At 34.5% G+C, this 26,676-nt stretch overlaps 1 protein-coding gene across 7 annotated transcripts in view; it reads right to left on the minus strand.

The window, feature by feature from the left end:
* The window catches only part of MDGA2 (MAM domain containing glycosylphosphatidylinositol anchor 2), an 824,968-nt gene that overhangs the window by 100,643 nt on the left and 697,649 nt on the right, over window positions 1-26,676 (minus strand). For all 7 annotated transcript variants that reach the window (XM_021074087.1, XM_021074085.1, XM_021074091.1 and 4 more), the window contains one exon: window positions 23,364-23,633. In XM_021074087.1, the coding sequence (XP_020929746.1) occupies window positions 23,364-23,633 (270 nt within the window). The remainder of the gene's footprint in view (window positions 1-23,363; window positions 23,634-26,676) is intronic.

A 26,676-nucleotide genomic window follows, 5' to 3' on the forward strand; every position in this document is an offset into this window, starting at 1 on the left:
ATGTATGCTAGTTGGGTTCATTACCACTGAGCCACAACAGGAACTCCCCAATTTATCTTTTAATAGATTATATACACCATTATGGCAGATACCTCATCTTTGATATATTGTCATATTAATTAAGAATATGAAGAAAAACAACTGAACTCAAAGAACATTTCTACTAAAATTTTTCAATTAAATAGTCATTTGCATCTGTATTTTTAGGGAGGGAATGGGGAGTATTCAGGTACTTAGTGCTTACAGAGTTGTTTTGTCATCACAAGTACATTAAATGAAACATTGATTGGGAAAAGATATTTAAACTTGTTAATATCATTGGTGAAAATATCTCCCTAGAAAAGAACACTCAAATATGTACTACCAATTTCAGTAGGACCTTGACAGACTATTTCATTATTTTCCAGTTGTAATGTAAAAGAAAAATTTTAGCCCAATTCCTTTCAATTTATATTAGGGTCTTTTTTTTTAGGATAAATAAGATAATGTCAATTTAATTGCAGTCATGTTAGTGAAAGACTTTACATAAATTTCTTTTGAAGCTTTATTTAAATAAACAAAAGTTGCTGGAATAATCAATAGATCATCCCATAATATCACTGGAATAACAAAAACTATTACAGAGAAAAATGGAATAATGTACTTGGACATTACTTAGAAGTTGACAAATCTCAGTTATTAATCATTAAGTTTTCTTGCTTGATCCACATAAGGGTGAAGTTGATTAGGATTATAAACTTAATCTTATAAAATGTATTTGGAAAAATGCCATATAGCAGATTCTCATGACATGCTCATGGAAAAGGTTCATAAAATTCATACTATTATTTAAAATGTGTCATTAAGTAAATAAAAATTACATAGATAAGAATTTTTTCCCCTTATTAACAAAAACCATTGAAAGGAGATACTCAGATCTTGTGTGGAAAACTTAGTCTTTTTATAGTTCGCTTCAATAATTTAAGTTCCCTTGAATACACTATCCTATCATTTAATTAAATTTTCCTTTACAGATACTTCCTAAATAATTAAATATTTAGAGGAAATGTGTTTATAGAAATATATATTTGGAAAATTATTTACCTCTAATGAGTTCAAATTGTCTAAATTAAAATATCATTTGTACTTCATTTTTTGAAACACAGAATGAACACAAGATCCAATTATAACAAATTCCCCTAAAACCATCTTCATATATTAGCCTTTCCCTTAACCTCTAGAAAGGCAGAGGCCATTAAAATAAGACCAAAGAATATGGCCTCAGAACTATTTGCTAGGAGGTAGAAACCATGAAAACAATAATCAGGTGCAAAGACTATGTAACTTACCAAGAATCCTGCCCTTGGTTATTAGGAAAACAAATCACTCAGACTGCAACTAGGGTATTCAGAAGTAATATGGTTTAGTAATTACATCCTGCAAGAAAAGCGTCCATTTTAACTAGTCACTAAATGCTCAAGCCAAACATATCCACCTCAGTTAGAAGCTAATGTGATATGTTTCCCACTGTAAAAATTCTTCCCAAATTTAAGACACTTACGGGAAGTGTTCATGTTTTTTTTGAATGGGGAATCTACCATATATAGTCAAGATTCTTTACTTAATAAAGAAGTAATGAATATAGTATATTTGCTAATAATAGATTCATTTGTTACTGGCAAGGACTCTTTCAATTAGGTTTTCTGGCTCTCAGAAATCATTATTTTATGAAGGTAACTAGGTTAAAGAGGTATCTCTAGAGATCCAAATGAATAAAAACATAAAATTTATTCTTCTAAAATTATGTGGTAGAGTCTATATTAGAAAATTCCTCATGGCACTGAGGAAACAGTTAAGTATTTAATAAATATTAATCTCTCATTGCACCCTCTCCCATAAAGAAAAAAAATGGAAAAAAAATAAAAGGAAAATCATCTAGGAAAAGTTCCATAGTTGGTTCCATTGTTATTGTTTAAAAGCACAGGAATTTTAAAAAGCAATTTAAAACCTAAAATAGACAATTTTAAATGAGTTCCCATTTATTTTTTATTTTTAATTTAATGAAGTATCATTTCAACACAACTGAGTCACCTCTGACCCCTTTTTGGCATCAGCCTAGAAAACAAAATATTTATACAAAATCGTTATTGGCTTACACTCCAAATACATACAGTTGTCTTGGGTAATACAAAATAAATACATGCATTTACCAGATAATATTTTAACTTAAATGGATAAACTTTTACTCTAAATCCCTAAATGCACTTTGCCAAAAATTATGTTAAATATGAACAATAGGAGGTTTGTTTTTGTTTTTGTTTTTGTTTTTTTCCCCAGAATAGGCTTAGATTAGGATCTGGTCCAAAAAATTTAAAAGATGATATAGGTTTGATGAAGCAATGAGCTTTCACTTCAAGTATGTAAATAGAAAATTGCTAAGGATTTTAGAGAAAGTATGGAAATAAAAATTATAAATACATTGATATTTTACTTGGAAATATCTATGTAAGTATTATGTGTAGTAAAAAATTACATTTATAAAGAAAAAAAATCTGGAGAGCTCCTTTGGGAATTAAGATGGCAAACTATTGGTGGAGGAGAGAATTATACAGAGAAAGAAGAAAAAGTAGCTCATTAATTCCATACTTTAATTATCCCTTTGTATAAGATAGAGCTGGTCTAAGGGCCTTTGCTCACTACTACTCTAACAGGTATTTGAGACACTGACCAGAATTACATGTTTAGGACTGGTGTTAAAAGTTATTCTGTTACAATTTGTGACTACAAACATGGACTCATGGAGCAAGAAAAAACTTTTTTTTTTTTAAATTTTTTTTTTTTTGCTTTTTAGGGCCACACTCTCAGCATATGGAGATTCCCAGGCTAACCACAGGCACAACACAGGAGCTGAGCTGCGTCTGCGACCTATACCATAGCTCATGGCAACGCCAGATCCTTAACCCACTGAGCAAGACCAGGGATTGAACCTGAAACCTCATGGTTCCTAGTCAGATTTGTTTGCACTGCGCCACGACAGGAATTCCAAGAAAAATCTTGAGAGATGAAAACTCTATCTCAAATTTATCTATGGCTTTACAGTTTAAAAAGTACTTTTACAAATATTAACTTCTCTCAGCCTTCACAGAAGTTGGAAGGGCAAATATGCAGAGGGATATTACTTAGCTTGAACTGCACATCTTGAAAGTTCTGAATAATATCGTAATTATTGAAATAATTCAGATTACTGTCCTTGTCTGTTCTGCAGATCATCCCTCAAAAAGATCCGAATGAATATTTTGTGAGAAGGAATGAATGGATGCATATTCATTCACCTAAATATGCAAAGGAAGCTGGCTTTCAGACTGAGTCTAATCCTTACCCTCCTCAATGTATATTATTTAGGAATGTTAGGCTAAAATGCAAGTAGAAATCTCTCTTTTCAGAAATACTGGAGGAAGTACTTCCAAGTCAGAAAGAATACAAAACTATTTTGCATCCTTTTGCATTTTAGAAAAACATGTCATTGATATGTAATGCGTATCAACAGTCATTGGGTGCAGGAAGTACACACCAAACTTTCTCATCATTGTTGAAGAAGTACAAGGCCAGAGTAGCTATCTGGAGCACTACATTTGGCTACATCATACTGATGGCTCTACATTTACTTTCTGACTCTCTTCTGCATCTTTTCAAGAGTTATGTCATTTCTTTCACATATCACAACTATGCCTGTTAATGAGCCAACTCTAGAGTATATATGCATGTGCTTATGAGGGGATCTGAGACAACTGAAGTTGAAGGAGAAATTCTATAGATCACCACATTTCATAAGGCAGAAGCAGGTTCAGAAAATGAAACAGAAAATGATTAAATATACATATTATCCAATTCCTAGGCTAAGAACAAATCTCCTATTTGGTAGTGAATGCACCATTCTGTAAAAATAGTGAGTACATGTTCTCTGATCATTTCTATTTCCCCTGGCTGGTCCTATACATCCCACACCTAAGAAATACTGCTAGAGAATCAAGTCACTGAAGTAACTAGCAACCATTTATTTACAAACTTAATTGCTAATTCTTACATGGTCTAGAAAGGAAACAGAACTACTATTTGCATTCCCCTTAAATATACATGAATATTTATAAACAAAGATATTAAAAAAATATCTCTGCTCATTTACTAGGGTCCATATTTTTATAAGGCTCCCAAACTTTTCCCTTCCTTTTTCTGAGAATCCCCAAAGGACATCTCACATATAATTCAAAAGCCAGTCACTTTAGGCTTTCCTGCCCTTTCTTTCTTATTCCAGCTTCCATCAAAGAAACAGTCAGGGAACACACAACACACTCCTCCCTTCAGGTTGTGTACAGTGTGGGGAAATTTTATGGAAATCTGAATTATATAACAGAAACAGTGTATGAGAAACATACCAATGTTACAATTTGAATAGGATATGCCCAAACAAGGGGAAAATCCCAAAGACAATGTAATATTAGAGATTCAATTTATTTCTGTTCAGTCACATAATATCAGATACTGGAGGATTTTTCTTTTCTCTTCATATAACACATATATGTCTGTAGGTGGATAACTTATAAAATTCTTATGACATGCTTTCCTTTGCTTCCTATTCGCAAGTCTGCTTCCAGTGTTCTACTTGTACACAGAAAATTTTCTAAGTGTGACGTTAGGAGAAAGCTTAATCTAGGGAATAAAACAGTTCTAGGCTTACAGAACTGATGTTTCATCTCTCCCAGACAAAAATAAAACTATTAAAGGCACTTATGCGGTTAGTTTTTGCTGTTTGCCAGGCACCTTGCCAATCACTTGCATACATTATGTTTTTTAATATTCACAATTCCCTGCAGAGTGAGAATATTCTTACCATTTTCCTTTTATGAAAGATGAAAGTGAAGATCAGTGCTCTTAAATAACCTGCCTTATGGTAAGTAACTGTGGAGTAACCTGCATTCTGAACCCATGCCATCCAAAGCTCCTTTTGTTCTAACACCCAGTGTTTTGGGGTATGGGTGCTCACTACCACGTGTGCATGGCTGAAGGAGTGAGAGGGCTGAAATCCAGGCTCTCTTTCTCTTGCAACTACTTGTGCTCTGGTATAGGAGTTCCAACTGCTTCAACAAAGGAATGCTTTTTTCCCTAATTCACACACAAAGACTGTACATGCTGCTGGATTTCTTGATAAGATGCTATTTACACTAATCTAAGCAGGATCCCTGCTTCCCTATTCTGCCCATTTTGAGTACAGAATCTTAAACTACAATTTACCTCTGGGACTCAGCCCAGATTTGGCACATTATACTGTTATCTGAAAGTATTATCAAGTCAGCAATTTATAAAGATAAGGATTGGCTAAGTCTCTAGAATGAGAACTACAAGTGTTTAACAAGCATTTAACTCAGAAATAATGAATATACAATAGGCTGCAAATAAATGTATTTAGACTTACCTAAAGCTATACATTGCCTAAAAACAGTTTCAAAGTATCTGAAAGCCTTGTGCTCATTTAAAGGGCCATTGGTTGGGGTGTGTGCATGGAGGGGGAACAGATGGATGAACTGACCCAGCAGCTCTCAGGATGAGAGGACTGAATGTTCAATGGTGTACTTAGAAAGCACATTAACTTCTTGGCAAGTGCTGTTGCTGCACATGTGGGTGGTCCATTGCTGAATATGAATGTGCTGAATGTCATTTAGGCAGGGAGCAAGAGGTGTTCAAGTGAGCTGGAGAGGAGCCCAGAAGGTATGCTGTTTATCTTCTAGGAACATTTACTTTCTCCAAAACATATAACTTGAATTAATAAAGTGGACTTAGATGTGAATAAAGGAAACCAGTTGCTGAAACAGAATCACTGTGACTCTGAGAATAACCAAAAGATCAGTGAATATGACTCCTAGTGCAAAAAAAAGATTAGAGCACAAATGACTGTTGTTATCATACTGCTAAGAAGCACTGGTCTGGATCTGACTGCAGAGCAGGTATCTGCCAGCAGTTAGATCCTGAGGCCACCAGTAACTGTAACTGTCATTTTGATGAGTTCCTTAGAAATAGACAAAGTTCGTTAGAATGATGAAAGAAAGTGATTTCCTAAGGAACACTCACATAAGGAATGTGAAATTATAAGACTTTGGTTATATCCTCTGGTCTGAAATCGGAAAAGAATTTATAAAAGGACAACTTCTATTGACTTTCTTAATTTAATGGCTCCATCAAAAAATACCCTGTGAGAAAAGACAATGGATCAGCTTGTGGGTAATCATCTGTGGAATCTCTCTCCTGACCATTGTAAATCTGGTTTTTGGCATGATTCTGGAGCAAGTTTTACACTGTTCTCATCCATTAATCATCCCTTCAGGAAGATGGACAAACGCCAGGTGCTTAAATAGACACTTGGAGGTTTGGGAGATGGCTTTGAGTCCACTGAACTAAAAAGTCCTTTGATTCTTTCACAGACTGATTTTTTTTTTTTTTGCCTTTTGTATTTTTAGGACCACATATGGAGGGGCTAGGGGTCAAACTGGAGCTGTAGCCACTGGCCTCCACAGCAATGTGGGATCCGAGTCATGTCTGCGACCTACACCACAGTTCATGGCAATGCAGGATCCTTAACCCACTGTTCGAGGCCAGGGATTGAACCCTCATCCTCATGGATACTAGTCGGGATCCTGAATCACTGAGCCATGACGGGAACTCCTCACAGACTGATTTTATTACCGCCCAATATCTACTGAAAAATCTAACTGTAGTATGTGCTAAACAAAGTCTTAAGAATAGCAGTATTAACTATATAATATTTAATTATTTAAGTGTGCATTTCTAAGTTTGGATTTCTTTTCTTACTTTCTTTTGTTGTTGTTGTCTTTTTAGGGCCGCACCCATGGCATATGGAGGTTCCCAGGCTAGGGGTCTAATTGGAGCTGTAGCTGCCAGCCTACACCACAGCCACAGCAGTGCCAGATCTGAGCTGCATCAGCGACCTATATACCACAGCTCATGGCAAACGGGATCCTTAACCCACTGAGCGAGGCCAGGAATTGAATCTGCAATCTCTTGGTTCCTAGTTGGATTCATTTCCGCTGCACCATGATGGGAACTCCCCTGGATTTCTTTGTTTTATTTGTTATTTTTTTATTTTTATTTTTTGTCTTTCTCTTTCAGGGCTGGCACCTGTGGCATATGGAAATTCCTAGGCTAGGGGTCAAATCAGAGATGCATCTGTGAGCTATGCTATGACTCGTGGCAATGCCAGATCCTTAACCCACTGAGCCTGACCAAGGATCGAACCCACATCCTCATGGATACTGCAGGGCTCTCAACCCACTAAGCCATAATGGGAACTCCTGTTTTATTCTTTTCTGATGTCAGCGAATATTATGAAGATGTTTTTTTCTCTCAGGGAAAAAGAAACTATTTGTGATTTCAAACTGTTTCTTATCCTCTACATACTGGATGTAATGCCTGTGCAAAATAATATAAGGAAGCTGTGAGAAATAGTTTTGGAATACTGTGTCCTACCCTGTTATGGTGACATCTCTGTTGTTTTTCTTTATTCTACACAGCAATGACAGTCTTGCTTACAAAATGGTAATGCTCTAAAACTGGATTCACATCTTTTTGATTTAACTGGTATACATGACCTTTGTTACCAATATTCTATGTCATTCAGTATTATTAATGTAACAATCACTATCCTTTAAATAAGAGATATAGTTGGGGAAAGGTGGTAGTGGTTATCTTGGGAAAGGGAGCTAGCATGAAGGTAATAAGTTTACTGTCTCCTCCCAAAGGAGAGTAATTTAGAGCTTAGGGGAGGAAAAAGGGACCAGAGCATTCTTGATGAGCAATCAAAATTTTCAAAAAATATTAATACAATATGGATTGGGAAAATCATATACACAATGGCATTAAGTAGAACCAATGCCATTCCTATTATGAAACACCTCCTATCCTCAAGTATTTGGCCTATCTCATCCACTTTTCAGTAATACTTTATTGAGGTATAATTTACCTAACAGTAAAAATACACACGTTAAGTGCATATATCTTTGAGTCTTGAAAAGTATATATTATTATGTAATCAACAATCAAGATACAGGAGATTTCCATCATTGCTGAAAATTACCTCCTACACCTTTGTGATCAATCAATTCCACCCTCAGCCCCAGCTAAAGAATATAATTTCTATTACTAAAGGTAAGTTTTGCCTGTTCAGGAAATTCATACAAGTGGAATCATAATTATGTACTCTCTGTGTCTGGTTTTATATATTCAATATATTATTTTTGAGATCCATTCATTCAGGTATTATGTTTATTAGTAGATCTCTTCCTTTTTATAACTGAGTAAAATTCCATTGCATGAGTAGATCAGATCACGAGTTGCTTATCCACTCACCTGTTGATGTTTTTTGGGGTTGTTTGTAGCTAGACACTATTAAAATAAAGCTACTACTAAAGTTTGTGTATAAATCTTTGTGTGCTTTCATTTCTCTTAGGTAATCTTCTCGGAGAGGAATGGCTGGATTACTTGGTAAGAGCATATTTAAGTCTGTGAGGGACTAACAAGCTAGTTTCAAAAGAGAAATCCCATTTTACATTCCCAGCAATAGTATGTGACAATTTCAGTAGCAATATATCCCCATCTACATTGAGTATTATCAATCTTTTTTAGCTTTATCATTATAGTGTTTGTGTAGTGTTATTTCACTGTGGTTTAAATTTCATTTCTTTGATAACAAATGTGGCTATCAGTTTTTATACAAATACTGGTCAACCATAAGCTCTTTTGTACAATTATATTCAAGACAGCTGCCAATTTTTAATTGGGCTGTTTGTCTTATAGTTGAGTTTTAAGAATTATTTATGTACTCTGGATACAAACTCTTTGTCATGAACAACAATTTGAAAGATTTTTTTTCTAGTCTATGGCTTGCCTTTTCCTTTTTAAATTATGTCTTTTGAAGAGCATAAAGACTATAGCTTTAGTGATGTATCTATTATTACTATTTTTTGTATTTTTCCTGATGAGTGGTGATATTCTTGGTTTATTTTCTACTACAAATTTGCATAGATTTTCTCCTAAGTTTTCTTCTAGAATTTCACAATTTCAGCTCTTTATAGTTACCGCCATAATCAATTCTAAATTCATTTTGTGGTATGAGGTATTGTTTGTTTTATTTATTTATTTTAGTATGAATATTCAGTTGCTCTAGCACAATCTGTTCAGAAAACTATCATTTCCTAATGGAATATGCTAGGAAAATGTTTGATCAGCATATTATCTGTCTTGAGGAGCATTCGGTGTGTACACAAAACCATGTGTGCTGTACAACTTTGGGTATAATCTATAAATTATCAATTAATTTAATTTGCTGGTAGTATAGTTCAGATATTCTAAAACATTAGTGATTTTCTGGGTACATATTTTATCAGATGAATGTTAAAATTTTAGCATAATTATGTAATAGTCTATTCCTCCCAGAATTTTTAATTTGTGAATTTTGAATCTCTATTATTAGTTGTACACATATTTAGAGTTGTATATTTTCTCTATAAATTATTATTTTATTATTATTAAATGTCCCCCTTTAACTCTTAGAGTTATTCTGTCTTGAAGTCTACTTTGTCCAGTAATAATATAGCTATATTAGCTTTTTTCAGTGCTGTTTGTCTGTTATGTATTCCCCCAACCCCTCCTTACAGCTTCCTTGTATCTTCATATTTAACATGTGCTTCCTGTAGACAGCAGGATCTTGTAGAAAGCTTGATTTTTTTTTAATCCAATCCAATGATTTCTCACAACTGAAGTGTTAATTTCATTTACATTTCATGTATTATTGATACAATTGGGTTAAAGTCTACCATCTTGCTTGTTATTTTCATTGCCCTTCAGTGGTTTCTGTTGTTCATCTGTTACCCTTTTCCTATGATATTTTGAATAAACTCAAAATGCATTATAGTTTCTTTGATGCACCACTTTTTAAAAAAATTTTTTAGACATTTCTGTATGGCAAAACTATGTAACACTAATTTATTGATCCTATTTAGAGTCAATATTGTTTCACTTAATATATAACACTTCACATTTCATGCTCTTCTAAGGTTTCTATTCATCTCAGTTCTCATTTCAAAAATGTTTTACATTTAGAACCACACGACTTGAATGATACAACTTAACCCCATCATTTGTTCTATTGTTGTATTATTTCAGTTTGAAACATGTTCTAAACCCTAACTTATAATGTGATTTTTGCTTCAAACCAAGGACTGACAGACTTTTCATCAAAGGGCTAGACAGTAAATATTTTAAGCTCATGAGTCATATGGTTGCTGCTACAACTAGTCGCCTCTCCTGCTGTAGCATGGAAGCAGCCCTAGACAATACATACGTAAATGAAGAAAGCTATGTTCCAATTAACCTTTATCTACCAAAACAGTTGGCTGCTCCCCAAGCTGTAATTTGCTGACCATTGTCTGCACAGCTGTTTATTAGGGAAATTATAAGAAAAAAACATACAGTCTTTTATCTTTATCCATCTGTTTACAGGACCTGATCATCTTCATTCCATTTTTCCCCAACTTTATTGAGAAATAATTGGTATAAAAAAACTGCACATAACTAATTTGGTCAATTTAGACATATGTACACCTTATGTTATTATCACCACGATGTAGGTAATAAATATATCCATCACCTCCAAAAGTTTCCTTGTGTTTGTGTGTGTGTGTGTGTGTGTTAAAAGCCCAGAAATAAACTTACTCATATATGGTCAACTGATCTTCATCAAGGGTACCAAGAATACACAACAGAGAAGGCACAGTCTTTTCAAAAAGGTGAGAAAACTAAATATCCAACCAAAAAGAATGAAGTTAGACCCCTGTCTTTCACCTTAGACAAAATTTAACTACTAATGCATTAAAGATTTGAACATAACGAGTTTCCTTTGTAGCTCAGTGGTAACAAGCCAGACTAGTATCCATGAGGATCTGGGTTCTACCCCTGGCATTGATCAATGGGTTAAAGATCCAGCATTGCCATGAGCTGCGGTTTAGTCACAGATGTAGCTCAGGTCTTGCATTGCTGTGGTTGTGGTGTAGGCTCATAGCTGCAGCTCCAATTCGACTCCCCCACCCCCAGCCTGGTAACTTCCTTATGCCACACATGTGGCCCTAAAAAGCAAAAAAAAAAAAAAAAAAAAAAAAAGAAAAAAAGAAAAGAAAAGAAAAATTAGCATAAGATCTGAAAACATAAATGTCACTGAAGAAACACAGGAGAAAAGTTTATTTGTTTTTACAGGTCCCAGGTTCCACTGATAACATTTCCCTTTGGTATAAAGAATATCCTTTGGTTATTTTGTGGTACAGTTTTACTGACTAATTCTCCAGCTTTCCTTTCAAGAAAAATATGTTTGTTTGACCCTATTTTTAAACCATATTTTCACTGGAAATAAAGTTATGAACTAACAGTATTTTAAAGATATTTAAAGATATAAAGATGTTGTTTGTCTTCTAGCCAAATTGTTTTAAACAAGAAGGTAATTATCATGCATATCATTGGAATATCATTTTACTGTACCTGCTTCAAAAATTTTCTATTTGGTTTTCTGCAATGGATTATGATGTGCCTAAATGTGATTTTCATTTGTATGTTTTCTTGCTTCATGTTCCATGATATGCTTGGCTTTGTGGGTTTTAAAAACTTTTTTTTTTTGGTCCCATTCTCATTCTCTTCTTCAAGAACTTCTAGGACTTCAACTGCAGTTATTTTAGAGCATTTTTCATTATCCTCCAGGTCCTGATGTCTCTTTTCCTTAGTTTTCAGATTGTATCAGCTCTTTCAATTTGTCTTCTATTTCACTGGCCTTTCTACATTTTCCAATGTGCTATTAATTCCATCCAGGTAATTTTTCATTTCAGTTATTGCACAGTTTTAGTTATAGAATTTGCATTGGTTCTTTTTTTTTTTTTTTTTTGTCTTCTCTAGGGCTGCCCGTGAGGCATACGGAGGTTCCTAAGCTAGGGGTCTAATCAGAGCTTTAGCTGCTGGCCTATGCCAGAGCCACAACAACGTGGGATCTCAGCCGTGTCTGTGACCTACACCACAGCTCACCGCAACACCAGATGCTCAACCCACTTAGCAAGGCCAGGGATCGAACCCGAAACCTCATGGTTCCTAGTCGGATTCATTAACCACTGAGCCATTATGGGAACTCCTACACTGGTTCTTTTTTAGAGGATTTTTTCCCTTTACTGAAATTTCGTATTCATTTGCTCATAAACACTGCATTTATCTTTAAATCTTTGAACATATTTTCCTTTAATACTTTGAAATTATAATAGCAAGTTTTTCCTTCATCTAACATCTGGGCTTTCTCAGGGATAGTTTTTAAAAGACCACTGTTATTTTTGACAAAGGGTAAGATTTTCCTATTTTCTTTGCATGCCAGGTTATTTTTTTGCTTATCAAATGTTGTTAGTAATTATTACTACATTGAAATATATATTATGGAGTTCCCGTCCTGGCGCAGTGGTTAATGAATCTGACTAGGAACATGAAGTTGCGGGTTCGATCCCTGGCCTCGCTCAGTAGGTTAAGGATCCGGTGTTGCTGTGAGCTGTGGTGTAGGTAACAGATGTGACTCAGATCTCACGTTGCTGTGGCTCTGGCATAGTCCAGTGGCTACAGCTCCAATTAGACACCTAGCCTGGGAACCTCCATATGCCATGGGAAGTGGCCCTAGAAAAAGGCAAAAAGACAAAAAAAAAAAGAAAAAGAAAAAGGAAATATATAATATATATTATATAATATACTACAAATAACGGGACTATGCTGTCTTCTTCTAAGGAGCATTGATATTTTTCAAGTGATAATTCAGCTAACTGCTCATCACTTTACACTCTCCTCTGCTACCTTTTCATATTTTATTAGGATGATATGTATGGAGAACATAGAGTTTTGCTTTTCTAAATTGGTGGAACTCCACTTCCAAATTCTGTATCCTCATGAATCTTATCAGGGCTTGATGTTAGTTTTTGTTAGGGAGTATCTAGAATAAGCCTTTATTCTCAAGCGTGACACTTATTCCTAAGGCTTAATCATTCTTATATCTCAGCAGGATGTTTGGGATTTTAAGGAAGCATATCCTATTTTGCTTATCTGAAACGTCTACTTTCTGCAGCATTGCTTGAATTCTACTATCATTTTTCTGCTCTGAACATGAAATAACAAAAGATGCTAAACCTTAACAATTTCATCTTAATCTATGCGGCCCAATCCTCAGGTAAGGACCAGGATGAGATCAACACAAACTCCTTAGAATTCTTTCTCTAATTAGCCCTTTCTGCTCCAGTGCTTTGCCCTAGAGATTTTCCCTTGTGCTGCCCCAAACTTAATAATATATATTTCTTCAGTTCTGCCTGAAATTCATGCTCTGCTTGGACCCCAAATTGATGTTGTCATATATGGCAAATGTCTTCAGACAGAAGATTAGACTGTTAATAGGGCTCACCTCACAAGTTTCTCTTCTCACAGGGATTGTAGTCTTCTGCTGTTTTCCATTCCATGAAAACTGCCACCTCATAGAGGTTGTCTAATTTTGTGCTTGTTAATAGTACAAAGGTTGGTTTCATTCATTTTTATCATATAACTTTCAAGAGTTTAGCAAAACTAAATCACAAAATTCAAAGTCTTTTAAGAGTAGGAATTTTTATAGACACGGGTTATACAGTATGTGCATTTTAAAGACACGGTTAATATAAATGGTGAAGTATATGATATCACAAATTAAAAATTAAAGAAAATTAGTATAAAGGAAAAAAGAAATGATAAATATGCTATCACATATAAACTGAGTCAAAAATTAGGCAATTAATTCATAGTTTAAGTGATGTTTTTAATTTTGCCTGGATGAAAATTTACATATGAGAATTAAACTCAGAAATTTTCCTTCTCTTCCCATGGTTTTTAGTCAGAACCCCTCTAGGTGCTGGGGAGGAGGGAGTTCTAGTTAATTTTTTAATTTTATTTTTTTTTGGATTCAAGCTAAATGTTTATTTGTTATAAGAGAACTTTGGCAGTTATGACTAGAGTTACATGTCCTGTAAAATAATATTATATAGATATCTAGTAGTCTAAGTTTGCTTTAAAAATACATTAAAATAAATATATAGATAAATGATTAGAGACAGCATCAACAGCATGCACATTCATTGCCCTTCTGTCATCATGCAGATATAGGAGTTCTATTTATACTTTTGCTTTTGTCCTCTCCATCCCTTAAAATTTCACCTAATATTTGTTATTTATTGCTGTTTTCCTGCCAACCTATTCATTCCTTGACTGTATCTATTCTGTATAATTAATCTAGTCATGTATTTATTTTCAGCATTTATATTCTTATACATTCATTATCACCAAGTGGTTTTTCTTCATAGACATTTTATTCCCATATTTCTTATATTGTCCCTGCTTTCTGTGAGCATACTCTTTTGTTTTTTTTTTTTAAATTGTATCTATCTAATAAGGGATAGATCATTTTGTCTTCTTTTGTCATTATAGTTTTGTTCTTGATTTTGCAGATTTGATTATTTTATTTTGCCACACCTTACAATTCATTATCCAGAAAAGTTCCATCTGGGTCACAAGAGTTTGTACTTTTTGGTCCTTGATCTCTGACATGATAGTGCACTGAGGATAACAGCAGGCTGCCTTAGTCTGCCTGTACTGCCATAACAAAGGACCGTTACCTGGGTGGCTTAAATAACAGCAACTTACTGTCTGACATTCAGGAGGATGAAGTCCGTGATCAGGGTGCCTGCAGAGTTTCTGGGGAGAGCTCTCTTCTTGATTCGCGGACAGCCACCTAGATGGTCACATGGCGTGAAAGAGCAAGAGAACAAGGTCTCTGGTGTCTCTTCTTACGAGGGTAAAATCCCATCATTGGGGATTCCACCCTCAGGATGGTTCATCTGAACCTAATTATCTCACAAAGCATCCGTCTCCAAATACTGTCACCTGGGGGTGGGGAGTGGTTAGTTTCAAATATGAATTTTGGGGTGACACAATTAAGTCTATAGCACAAGTTAGCCCTAGTTTTGAGTCTTATATCTTACTTCTGGTTACATCTAGATGTGATTCTTTCTTTCCCTGTTTCCAAACAGGGTCCAACTATCAATTATGCTTCCCTCCCAATGAATGCCCAAGGGCCAAATGTTCTAACTTTGAGGTTTAGTCCTTTCAAATCTATTTTATGAACTAAAATCAATTAATTTTCACCCTTACCACATTTTTTTAGACCCTAAAAAAGCATTTACATTTGAACTTTCTCTCTGTCTGCCATACTACCACCCATAGGTATGTTATTCAGAAATTAGTACATCAGATGAGAACCATGATTTTCTTTGTTCATCTACAATTTAAACAATCTGTAGTTAAAGAAAGATGAGTGCCTGAAATCTACTTCAAACTCATCTTTTACATTGAAATGTGTTATTTTCAAGAGTGATAACAGGCGTTTGGTAGCTTCACTGCTGTAAATATTTTTTTTTTTAAGGAATTAAATGATTTTATAGTGAAAAACATGAGTGATGCAGAGAATTTAAGGAAGCATCAAACTTTTCTGTCAACAATGAACATTTTAATAGAAGTTTTAAGTACAATACACACTATGACTGGCTCTTGAAATGTATACTAGAAAAAATAAAATTTGGCTAAAATATTTTATAATTAGATCCAATATTAAGGTAAATATTTTGGTAAAATTTTTTCTAACCGATAGTATTAACTTCCTGAATTAATATTCATATTTTTATTTCTACTTTTTCAGATTCAGCACAGACTCACCTACATTTTTAGCTAGTTTATCCAAAAATTCATTTTGCACCACTAATACAAGAATCATTGAGGTGTGTCAAAAAGAGCGTGAATTTATAATCAGAAGACACACATTCTATTTTTGATTTCTATAGCCTCTGTTGGGTTATCTGTCAAAGGAAGTTGATACCACCTCTTCTATACACATAGAAGAATTGTTTGAGATGAAAAGAATATAAATGGAATCACTTTGTACATTATAGAAAACTATACATTAAGAGTTGTTAGGACACATCATGCATTTTCTGCTCTACTGTTTTGATATAACTGCAATTCATAAGCCGGCCAAAGCAATGGAATCCACTAGTCTGTTATCATCATAAATAAAATTCTAATACATTTAACAGAATTCTGGCCCTGAAAATCACTTAACTTGCAATGAAGTTTTTTTGCTTTTTAAGAGTTATCACAGGAAATTTTACTAGATATTATTTTTTCCATCAGTTCATTTTCTTTTACTTCTGATAGTTCTGATGATTTTCTACAATCTTAGGCTGTCTTGTTTAGACATTCATACCTGTCCTTGTTTAACAGGTATCTAGCTGAATAGCACAAACATATGAATTGCCAGAGGGGAAAAATATGTATTTTCTATCTGGTTGCTACATAATTCAATATGACTTTAGAAAATAAGAATAAAACACTTTGATTTGGAGTCATATTTGATTTGGCTCTTATTTCTTCCTTTTACTTTTTAGAACTAAGCAATACTAGAGTGCTCCAATACCATGTGTTAGGCATATTACAGTTCCCAGTCATTTTGAATTTCTTTACATTCACTCAGTGATAGAAATCCTTTCATAAAAATGTCTCACTCTTTCCTTTTTGTTCTGATGATCTATCTAATATTGATTATGGGTCTAATTTGTTGGTATTGAACATGGAGAAATGAGCAGTTCCAAAATATAAATCTGAATATTGTATTTTAATAAAAGAAAAGTAGAGGATGCACAATCATTCCTAGCATAAATATTTCCAAACTAGAGGTGAAAGAATAGTCACGGGTAAATTTTTGTTTACAAAACGCTATTTCCCATGTTTATTAAAGGAATTAAACTATGAGGGATTTCATGAAATATTGCAAAAGCAATTTCATATGTAGGCTGTGTTAAAAAGTACTCCTAGCAACAGAAATTGTTGATACCTGTGGTAGACGGAACTTAAGTGACTTCATTGATTTCTACCTCTGTTTTTCATGTCTTTACGTATAATTATTTCCCATTGATAGTGGGATAAAATTGTGATGGGCTGTTACTTCAATAATTAGGCTATGCTATGTAAGAGTCTGTCTTAGCAGAATAGAGCTTAAGATTCTTCCTCTTGGCTTGATGAAGTAAGCAGCCATGCTGGAAAATCCCACATGACAAGGACTTATAGGTGATCTCTAGGACCTGCAGACAATCTTCTAAGACATGAGAGTGGCCTTTAGTCAACAATTAGCAAAATGCTAAGGCCCATCTATCACAAAACCATAAGGATATTAATTCTTTCACTAATCTTAATAAGCTTGGAAGTGATTTAACTACTCATCTGAAGTTGAGCCTCCAGTTAAGAATATCACACAAACATTTTGACTGTAGCCTTGAGAGACCCAGAACAGAAGAGCTAGCTAAGCCACAGCTAGTCTCTCGAAACATAGAAATTGTGAGACAAAAAATACGTTATTTTAAGGTGTCAACCTTGTAGTAATTGGTTATGCAGCAATAAGTAACTAAGATGGTACCCTCAGTTCCACCACTTACCAATAAATTCTCTTAAGCAGCTATGTTAAACCTATAATTTTTGGTAAATTATTCTAAGACCCAAATGCCCATGGCTTTTAGAAAGTGATATTAATTATCAGTAGCAGTGGTAAGTATACAGACCTAAAACCATAGGTACTAAATTTTCCTTGCCAATCTCAATTTGATGTCATTGCAGTATTTTCAATAACGGCAATTAAAAAATATATAAAAGTATGATTTACTCTTCCTAGGATAAAATTAGAGGTATAGCAATATGACCAAGTTGTCTCCAATGATATGCAAGCAGCAAGGATATCAAAAACAACTGGTAGTATCCTTAAAAAGAGTGAATATGCTGAAATGTAGAAGCAATGGCTTAAACTTAAGTAGCCATTAGGGCTATGAGATCTGACATCTATTGATGGTTGAGTAGTTAGAGGGAACAAGCCTGAATACCTGAGAACTTTTTGGCGACAAACCCATCATATTAGTTTCTAAAATAATACTTCAGTGCTCTAACCTGAGTGAAATAATTTTTTATCCAGTTGAAATCATGGTTACTTGGAGTTTTACAGATACTTTAAGATACTTGAGAGATATTAATTTATGAATCATAAAATAATATAACAGCCTACACCTCTCTATTTGGCTGAAGAGCAAAGGTCAACATAATGCAGGTAAAGACATATACAAAGGTTACTACAATGCCAGTAGAGGAAAACACAAAAGGCTAGTATTTCAGAATAAAGTAACATGTGAACAAAGGCGCAGAGTCCTGAAAATGTGTAATGATTTGGTGGAAGACAGCATAATCTAATTTGACTGGAATATGGAGTAACTGGTAGGATTGAAGGAGAGGTGATGTTATATATTTTCTTTAAGCTATTAGTGAATGGTTTGAAAATTCATGAAAATGAGTTTGCATATCCCCCACAGGCCATGAAGAATATCAACATTTATCACAAAGAACAATATACATTTTCTGGGAAAATAAAGCCCAGCAGTATGGAAAATGGACTGAAAGAGAAAAGAGCTAAATATTCAGATATAAGATAAAATATATATCAGATATAATGTTCCAGATAAGAGAATATAAAGCTTATAGGATTAAAAGAAAATGACAGTTTCAAAGTACTATGAAAATATAAAACTGACAAGACATAGAAATATACATGATAGGAAAAGATTTCAGGGAGAGGGTATTATTCTAATTCTGATGTGTAATTCAGTACCTGGCAGTTAGTAGGTATACAGTAAATAATTGTTAAATATTTTTTTAAATTCATCAATGAAGAGATAATAGTGGTTTTTATGCTCAATTATAATGCATAATTACGCAATAAAAATTTTTATAGAATATATATTTAATGTTATGTACGGAAAGACACAGGTCCTTTAGTATTTTTCATTTAAAAGGATCTGAAATTGTCTTCATTGATCGAATTCTTAAATAATTTACAAGTCTAAGTATACATAACTGTGTATATATACTTTCTAGAAGTTATAAGGGCATTCTACTTTTACTCCCTGAGCTATATAGGGTAAATTGGTCACCATTTTATTTTGCTCTTATTTTCTCTGACCTAAAACCTAGTGTAATGAGTACCTATGTATAAATTGTCAAAACAGTTTCCATATTTTATTCAAGTAACTAATCAAAAGAAGTAAACAGAAAAATTCTTTTCTTTTCAAATGATTAAGACCCTCATCCAACTTGCTAGTAAGTCTTACTCTCCTGACACTCATAAACATTTCAACGATACATATTGTCAGAAATAAGTCTGTTAAAGAAAAGAAATATTTTTATAGAATAGTTTAGAACATCTCAATCACTAAATATTTAGGAACACCGATTAGAATAATCCAAAAGACACAGATAACTTAAAACTGTATAAGTCAATGCTGCATTTTACTTCAGTTTTCCATTTTAAAGGAAATCCAAGGGTTGTGAGAAGCTGCTGTGCCCATGGTTAAGGGGCTTTAGCCTGATAGAGAATAGAGTCAAGGATATCTAACAAAACAGTTCTATTAAACTTGTGACACTAGAGAAAGGAGTTTTTCAAAACATCGAATTGTAATATGTATTACTTATCTAAGGCTGCCAAAACAAATTATTACAAACTGGGGGGGGTTAATACAGAATCTTATTCTCTCACAAATCTGGAGCCTAGAAGTCTGACACTGAAGTGTCAGCAGAGCCACATTTCCTATAAAAGCTCTGGAGGAGAATATATTCCCCACTTCTTCCAGCTTCTGCTGGTTCCAATAATTCTTTGGCTTATGGCTGCATCCATGCCTCTGTACACACATTGCCTCCTCCTCTTTAATTCTTCTACTTCTTTCAGAAGGATGTATGTTATTGCGTTTGCCACCACCCCCACCTATGATCAAGGATAAGCTCTTTCTTTCAAAGTCCCTAATATAATCATGTTTTGACACATGAACTGACATGAACAGGTTCTAGATGGACATGGATTTATATTCTCAGGGGATACTCTTCAACCCACTATATATTATTAATTTCCAGCTTGAACCACTCTTTTGCTCTCTCTGTAGTCATTTCTTTTTCCATTAAAAAAAATAAGTTTCAGTAAGCTTTCTTCCACTTAATTATTTACTCTCTTGTCCATCTCTCTGTTTATTCCATCATCTCAGGTTTACTGGTTTTCTTTTCTGGATCAAGCTATTTGCTATGATCTAACCCAGCATGTTATTCACTCATATCTGTAGATGAATGAATGTGCTAAGATGTTCTGAAATGTTTAAAAATATTTTTTTCCAAATATTAATTTGGACCACTTTAAACCTGTGATACTGTGAAATCCATGCTCAAATTGAGTGATCTGCCAATAGTACAGAACTATTGATTAGTATAGAAATACATACACACACACACACATTTGGAATTTTACAAGTAGACTTATTATAATAAATTAATATGTCATATTTATTTTTAGAACTTATAAAATTCTCTCATAGAAAAATGTGATAAATGGTGTTTTGGTCCCTGCCATCATTCACAAAGGTTTATTTAAATCACAAAGGAACTAGGTCTAGCTTCACCATAACAATATTAGTAAATACAATGCACAGTATTTTGTAGTATTATAGTTAACATTCTCTAACACGGACAGTGCACTACAAGCTAGGCTGGTCACTGTTCCCAAAATACCTTTGCTTATTTATTTCCTTCCTAGGAAAATATTCTCACACTCCCTCTGACCTCTCAGTACACACCAATCCCACTCTCCTAACCCCAAACATCCACACACATCAAATATTGTGTGATATAAATGATGAAGACAGGTCTGAACTTTTGAGCTTTCCTGAGAGCTAAAATAAATATAGACATGAAGCCTGCCATTGCATTTTAGTTCAATCCTGTTAATTTGACACGCAGTCAAATCAAGTCAGCTTTCAGGTGGCCATATGACATTCATGACAAGCAAGTGGGAAAGCATTCTTAAACTTGGTAAAATAATTGTAACTATAAAAATTAAAAATGTTCAGTGTTCCCATTTTGGCTCAGCCGTGATGAACCCAACTAGTATCCATGTGGACATGGGTTTGATCCTTGGTCTTGCTCAGTTAGTTAAGGATCTGTTGTTGCCATGAGCTGTGGTGTAGGTCTCAGACCTGTCTTGGGTCCCACGTTGCTGTGGCTATGGTGCAGGCAGGCAGCTGTAGCTCTGACTTTACTCCTATCCTGGGAACTTCCATATGCTACAGATGTGGCCCTAAAAAGCAAAAATAAGTAAGTAAACAAATAAATAAGTAAAAATTTTCTTAGTTAACTTGGGCCTCAGAAAGTAAAAATAAAAATCTTCAAAGATCTGTTTTGTGGATCAAAAATATATGCATAATGAATATATGCATCCTTGCATATATCATATTCCTTAGCTCTCTTCTACATAGTTTCAAAGGGTTTCAAATTGTGGGAAATTCATAAGAATTATTACTACTGGTATGTTTTACCAGAAGTAAATAGCCTTTCAAAGTTACTTCCAGACGTCTGATTCTATGGAATCACTGATTTCTTTGTATATTTTCCTGAATCACACTGTACTTGGAATTCAATCATTTCCTTTCTCTTCTTCCCGAATACATTAGGTTTTATGTGGAGATCTTGAAACAACGATATTGGACTGAAGATTGAAAAGTGCACACTGGAAATAAATTAATACATGGGGCTATTTCCTCTCCCTCCATGGGGCAATCCACAACAGGTTTATTCCTTTCTACAGCTATTGAAAATCCAGTTACTGCACCCCATGGTCTGGAATGGGAGAAAGGACTTAGCATTTCTTTTGCTCTTAGCTTGTCTTCTAGTTCATAGGATTTGGATACTATAATACAGAACAAATGAAAATCTTGCAGAGGCAGCATGGTCTAAACTAGTTAAAGTTAGAAAACTGTCACCAAAGAAAATTAGAATGTTATGTAAGCCCTAAAAGGTCGAAGGGTTTAGTTAATTTTATGGAGTATTTTTATTTTGGAAGGTTAATGAAAGAAAGTAAAGTATTTTACTTGTACCAATATATGAAAAAAAAATGCTTTTTTTTGAAGGATTCTTATTGCTTTGGGATAATAATATATAAAAAAACGGAAGTACATCATGCCATTTAAATTGTTATCAGAGTAATAGACTGCTTTCTCTTACCCTTGTAAATATTTCTAGGGATAAAAATTAGATCGACATGTAGTAATTATCCTAGGCAGCTTTGATTTTGTTTTAAGAGTTCACATTAAGAATCAAGTAGAAAATCCTTAAGTTCAACTGAATGTTAATAAAAGAGATTGCAAAACCAAGAGGTGGCAAGATTCAGCAGAGAGGATGTCTTTATATTTTTTGGTTAGTCAATTACAATTTATCTACTTAATATCCCATTTTTAGGAAGCAAAAAGTCTCAAGGCAATCCATAAGAGGGTTTTCTTATGAGGAAGAACTCATTAATAAGAATTTACATTACCAATGAATGAGACTGAATTAAGTCTGAAACATTTTAATCATAATTTTTACGATTGCTTTCCAGATAATATACAATGGCCAGTTTCTTCTTTTACAAACATAAACACTTATATGACAACTAACTTTATCTAGAACACACAGATAATGAAAAGAAGTATATCCTTTTAATGGATGCCTATACCCTAGCTCAAAAATAACACTGATTTACTTTAGATTACAAAAATAATTTAAGTAATAACCTACAGTTTAATATAGATTTAATACTTATTTAAATTCATTAAAAGATAATGACATAAAATTATTGATAATTCTGTCAGATTCATTATATGCCAGGTAGAACTTTATTGATTTCTATTTGAATATTTCTAAACCTTTGGTAAGCCAAGGACAAGGTGGAGAGTCACCATATATTAAGAGGTAATAAACAAATAAACCAGAAAAAGAAAGCACCCTTTGCTCTTAAGAAAACCAGAGCAGCTATTGGATCAAAAGGGATTTTAGAATTATATATCTAAATAAAGCTAGTTAAGATTTGTTACTTTATTACTGAAACACTCAAAATAACCAACCTTAGCACCAAATCTACCTGAATTCACATAATCTTCTGTCTAATTTTGTAAGCACATAAACTGTCTTTACTAAAATATACCTGCCTTGAAAATAAATGAATAGAAGTTCTAAATAGAGCAGTCATGCTGTTCATAGCATGCTCATGGATTTGCAAAATGCTTTCATTCTTATACTGACATAAGCCTAAGCTCCCGTGATCTAAAAAATAGGTAAAATATTCAGCATCTTACCTGTAACAAGAAAGCTGCATCTCCCTGCTCCAGCTTCATTTATAATGCTACAATTATAAACGCCATAGTTTTCATTGGAAAGACTCTTCACTGGGTACTCTGTGTATTCTTGAGAGTCGAACTGACCCGTCCGTAATAATTTGTTGCCCAAGCGCCACTCATAGGTCAGCACCCTGATTGGATATGCTCTCAGGACCCTGCAGCTCATAGTGACACTTCGGTCTTGTCCTTGCCGAATTTCCAGAAATGCTGGTTCCACAGCAGGAGGATCTGTAGACAAAGAGATATTAAAATGGATAAAATATGTGTTTGCAATAAGCCAGTGGCTACTCTTACTGTGAGAAGCTATTTTTAAGAATGCATCCAGCAACAGGGAAGGAGTATTAGGAGGTGGATGATAGTTAAGCCTGGGAATTTCAGCTTGGGTAGGGAAACATGATTTCCTGAATGTGGGCAGTCAGTGAGACTTCTTGCTTTAAAATAGCATTTTCAGGTAAAACTAGCAGTTTATTTTTTTCCTTCTAGCATGTCCCAGAAAAAAATTGTCATGACTGTATTTGGTTTATACTGTTAGCAACCAAATGATGATCTGGGTATAAAAGCAGAGTATCCACACAGCATGAAATTATGAAGAAGATGAAGCCACTGGTTCAAGCCTGTGAATTCTAATTATCCCACATGAGGCTCAGTCCTTGGGTTTCTGGATACTTATTACTTAATAAAATGAATAACACAAGTATATAAATTTATATTCTAAATTACATGGTCAGGACATATTTGACCACAAGTCATAATTCCTATATGTAGACTTTAAGCAAACCTTGTAAATTACATCACAGATTGGCATGGATTTTAACCCACTACAATGGCTCATTTATCTAGCTTAATTGTGATTTTTCTCCTATATAATTAACACTTGTTACTTTATATACCTAACCTTTTTTATTTTGATGGGAAGATTTCTAAAAGGTGTTACACACTTATCTCATTATTTAGGGTAGGCAAAATATAGTTCATTTCTTAATGATGACTCCCAATAGTCAAAATAAATAACAGTTATTTCCTGGGTTCTAAGGACATGATTCATTTAATCAAGGAAACTGCATGGGACCACTGAGGATTTTTTTTGCACTCAGGATTGCTCTGAGCAACACAATTGCATCCTGACTAAATGTGTATGGAACTCACTTGCATTGTACAGTATAAAAACTGAACAGGAGTTCTCATCTTGGCGCAGCAGAAATGAATCTGACTAGGAACCACGAGGTTACGGTTTCGATCCCTGGTCTCACTCAGTGGGTTGGGGATCTGTAGCTGCCATGAGCTATGGAGTAGGTTGCAGATGGGGCTTGGATCTGGTATTGCTGTGGCTGTGGTATAGGCCAGCAGTTGTAGCTCTGATTGGACCCCTGGCCTGGTAACCCCCATATGCCGCGGGTGCGGCCCTAAAAAAGACAAAAGACAAAAAAATAAAAATAAAAACTGAACAACTTTACCTGGAAACCCTTCCTTCAAAAAGGTTTTAGGACTGCCGCACAAAATGTGCCATCTGATATTCTTTACATGTCATTCCATCTACTTAAGTGTTCTCCTTTTTCATGGTAAATCTGTTGACTCACCTTTATCACCTCTTTCAATGTGTTTTACTTACCATATAAATTCTAATTTTATTCATAAATTCAATTTTTGAGCCCTCCTCATATATGTGCTAAGAATAAAAAAGAAATAAAGAAGAAAAAAATCCTGTCTGCATGTAGTTTATGGTCTAACAAAATAGGCGGACATTTAAACAGCTAATTTGAAAGACTGACAGACGAATAAACAATTCTAGGGTAGAAAACAAAGAGATGAATAACACTATGAGGTTTCAGCACACAAGGAAGGTGATAGTTGAGCTATGTCTCCTAGGATTTATAGGAAATGGTGAGGTGGGTAAGAAATAAAGGGGGATATTCCAGGTAGGGGGATAAGCAGGGGTAAAGTTAAGGAGGAGACAGTGAGGATGAGATGTTTAGGAAAGTATAAGTGAACCAACATAACTGGTGCACAAAAGGTACATGAGGGCTTGGGAATAAATAAAGATGAAAAAAAAACGGGGGGCTCTTATCAAAGATGCTTGAGTGTTATGTTATAGGGTTTGAATTTTATCCTATTCGTATTGAGGGTCTTTTAACATTTTTAAAATAAGGGCTTTATATGAGTAAACCAATCTTTTATTTTTATTTATTTACTGTTTGCTTTTTAGGGCCATATCCACAGCATATGGAAGTTTCCAGGCTAGGGGTCAAAATAGAGCTGTAGCTGCCGGCCTACGTCACAGGCACAGCAATGCAGGATTCAAGCCGCATCGGTGACCTACACCACAGCTCATAGCAAAACCAGATCCTTAACCCACTGAGCAAGACCAGGGATTGAACCCACTTCCTCATGGATACTAGCCAGGTTCATAACCTACTGATCCACAACAGAAACTCCCTAAACCAATCTTTTAGAACAAATAATGTGGCAGATAGGAGCATGGACCTCCAAGAGAAGAAACTCAAAGAGAAGCCCTGAACTAAGTCAATGTCATGGGTCCAGAAATGTTGCCTTAGACAATGAGGTGGATGAGTGATGAAGATGGGGAAGGAAAGAGGGGTAGTCTGGAGTTTGGTGGACATGTCAAATTTGTGCACCTATTTAGTCACACAGTAGGGATACCTGATAGGCAAGTGTTTATTTCCAAACATATGGGCTATGTTTTATTATCTTTTAATTACTCAATGAATTTATTACACTTGTAGTTGTACAATGATCATCACAATCCAATTTTATAGGATTTCTATCGCACAACTCCAGTGCATCCCCCCACCCCCTGAACTGTCTCCTTTAGAAATAAGAAGTTTTTCAAAGTCTATGAGTCATTATCTGTTCTGCAAAGAAGTTCAGTCTTGTCCTTTTTTCAGATTCCACATGTCAGTAAAAGCATGTGATGTTGGTGTCTCATTATATGGCTGACTTCACTTAGCATGATAATGTCTAGGTCCATCCATGTTGCTACAAATGCTGGATTTTTGTTCCTTTTAATGGCTGAGTAATATTCCATTGCATATATGTACCACATCTTCTTGATTCACTACTCTGTCAATGGACATTTAGGTAGTTTCCATGTTTTGACTATTGAAAATAGTGCTTCAGTGAACATTGGAGTACGTGTGTCTTTGTGAGTCATGGCTTTCTCTGGGTAGATGCCCAGGAATGGGATTGCTGGGTCAAATGGGAGTTCTATTTTTAGTTTTCTGAGGAATCAACATAATGTTTTCCACATTGCTTT

Source organism: Sus scrofa, chromosome 1 (genome assembly GCF_000003025.6).
Source record: "Sus scrofa isolate TJ Tabasco breed Duroc chromosome 1, Sscrofa11.1, whole genome shotgun sequence".
In the NCBI taxonomy this organism is placed as follows: Eukaryota; Metazoa; Chordata; class Mammalia; order Artiodactyla; family Suidae; genus Sus; species Sus scrofa.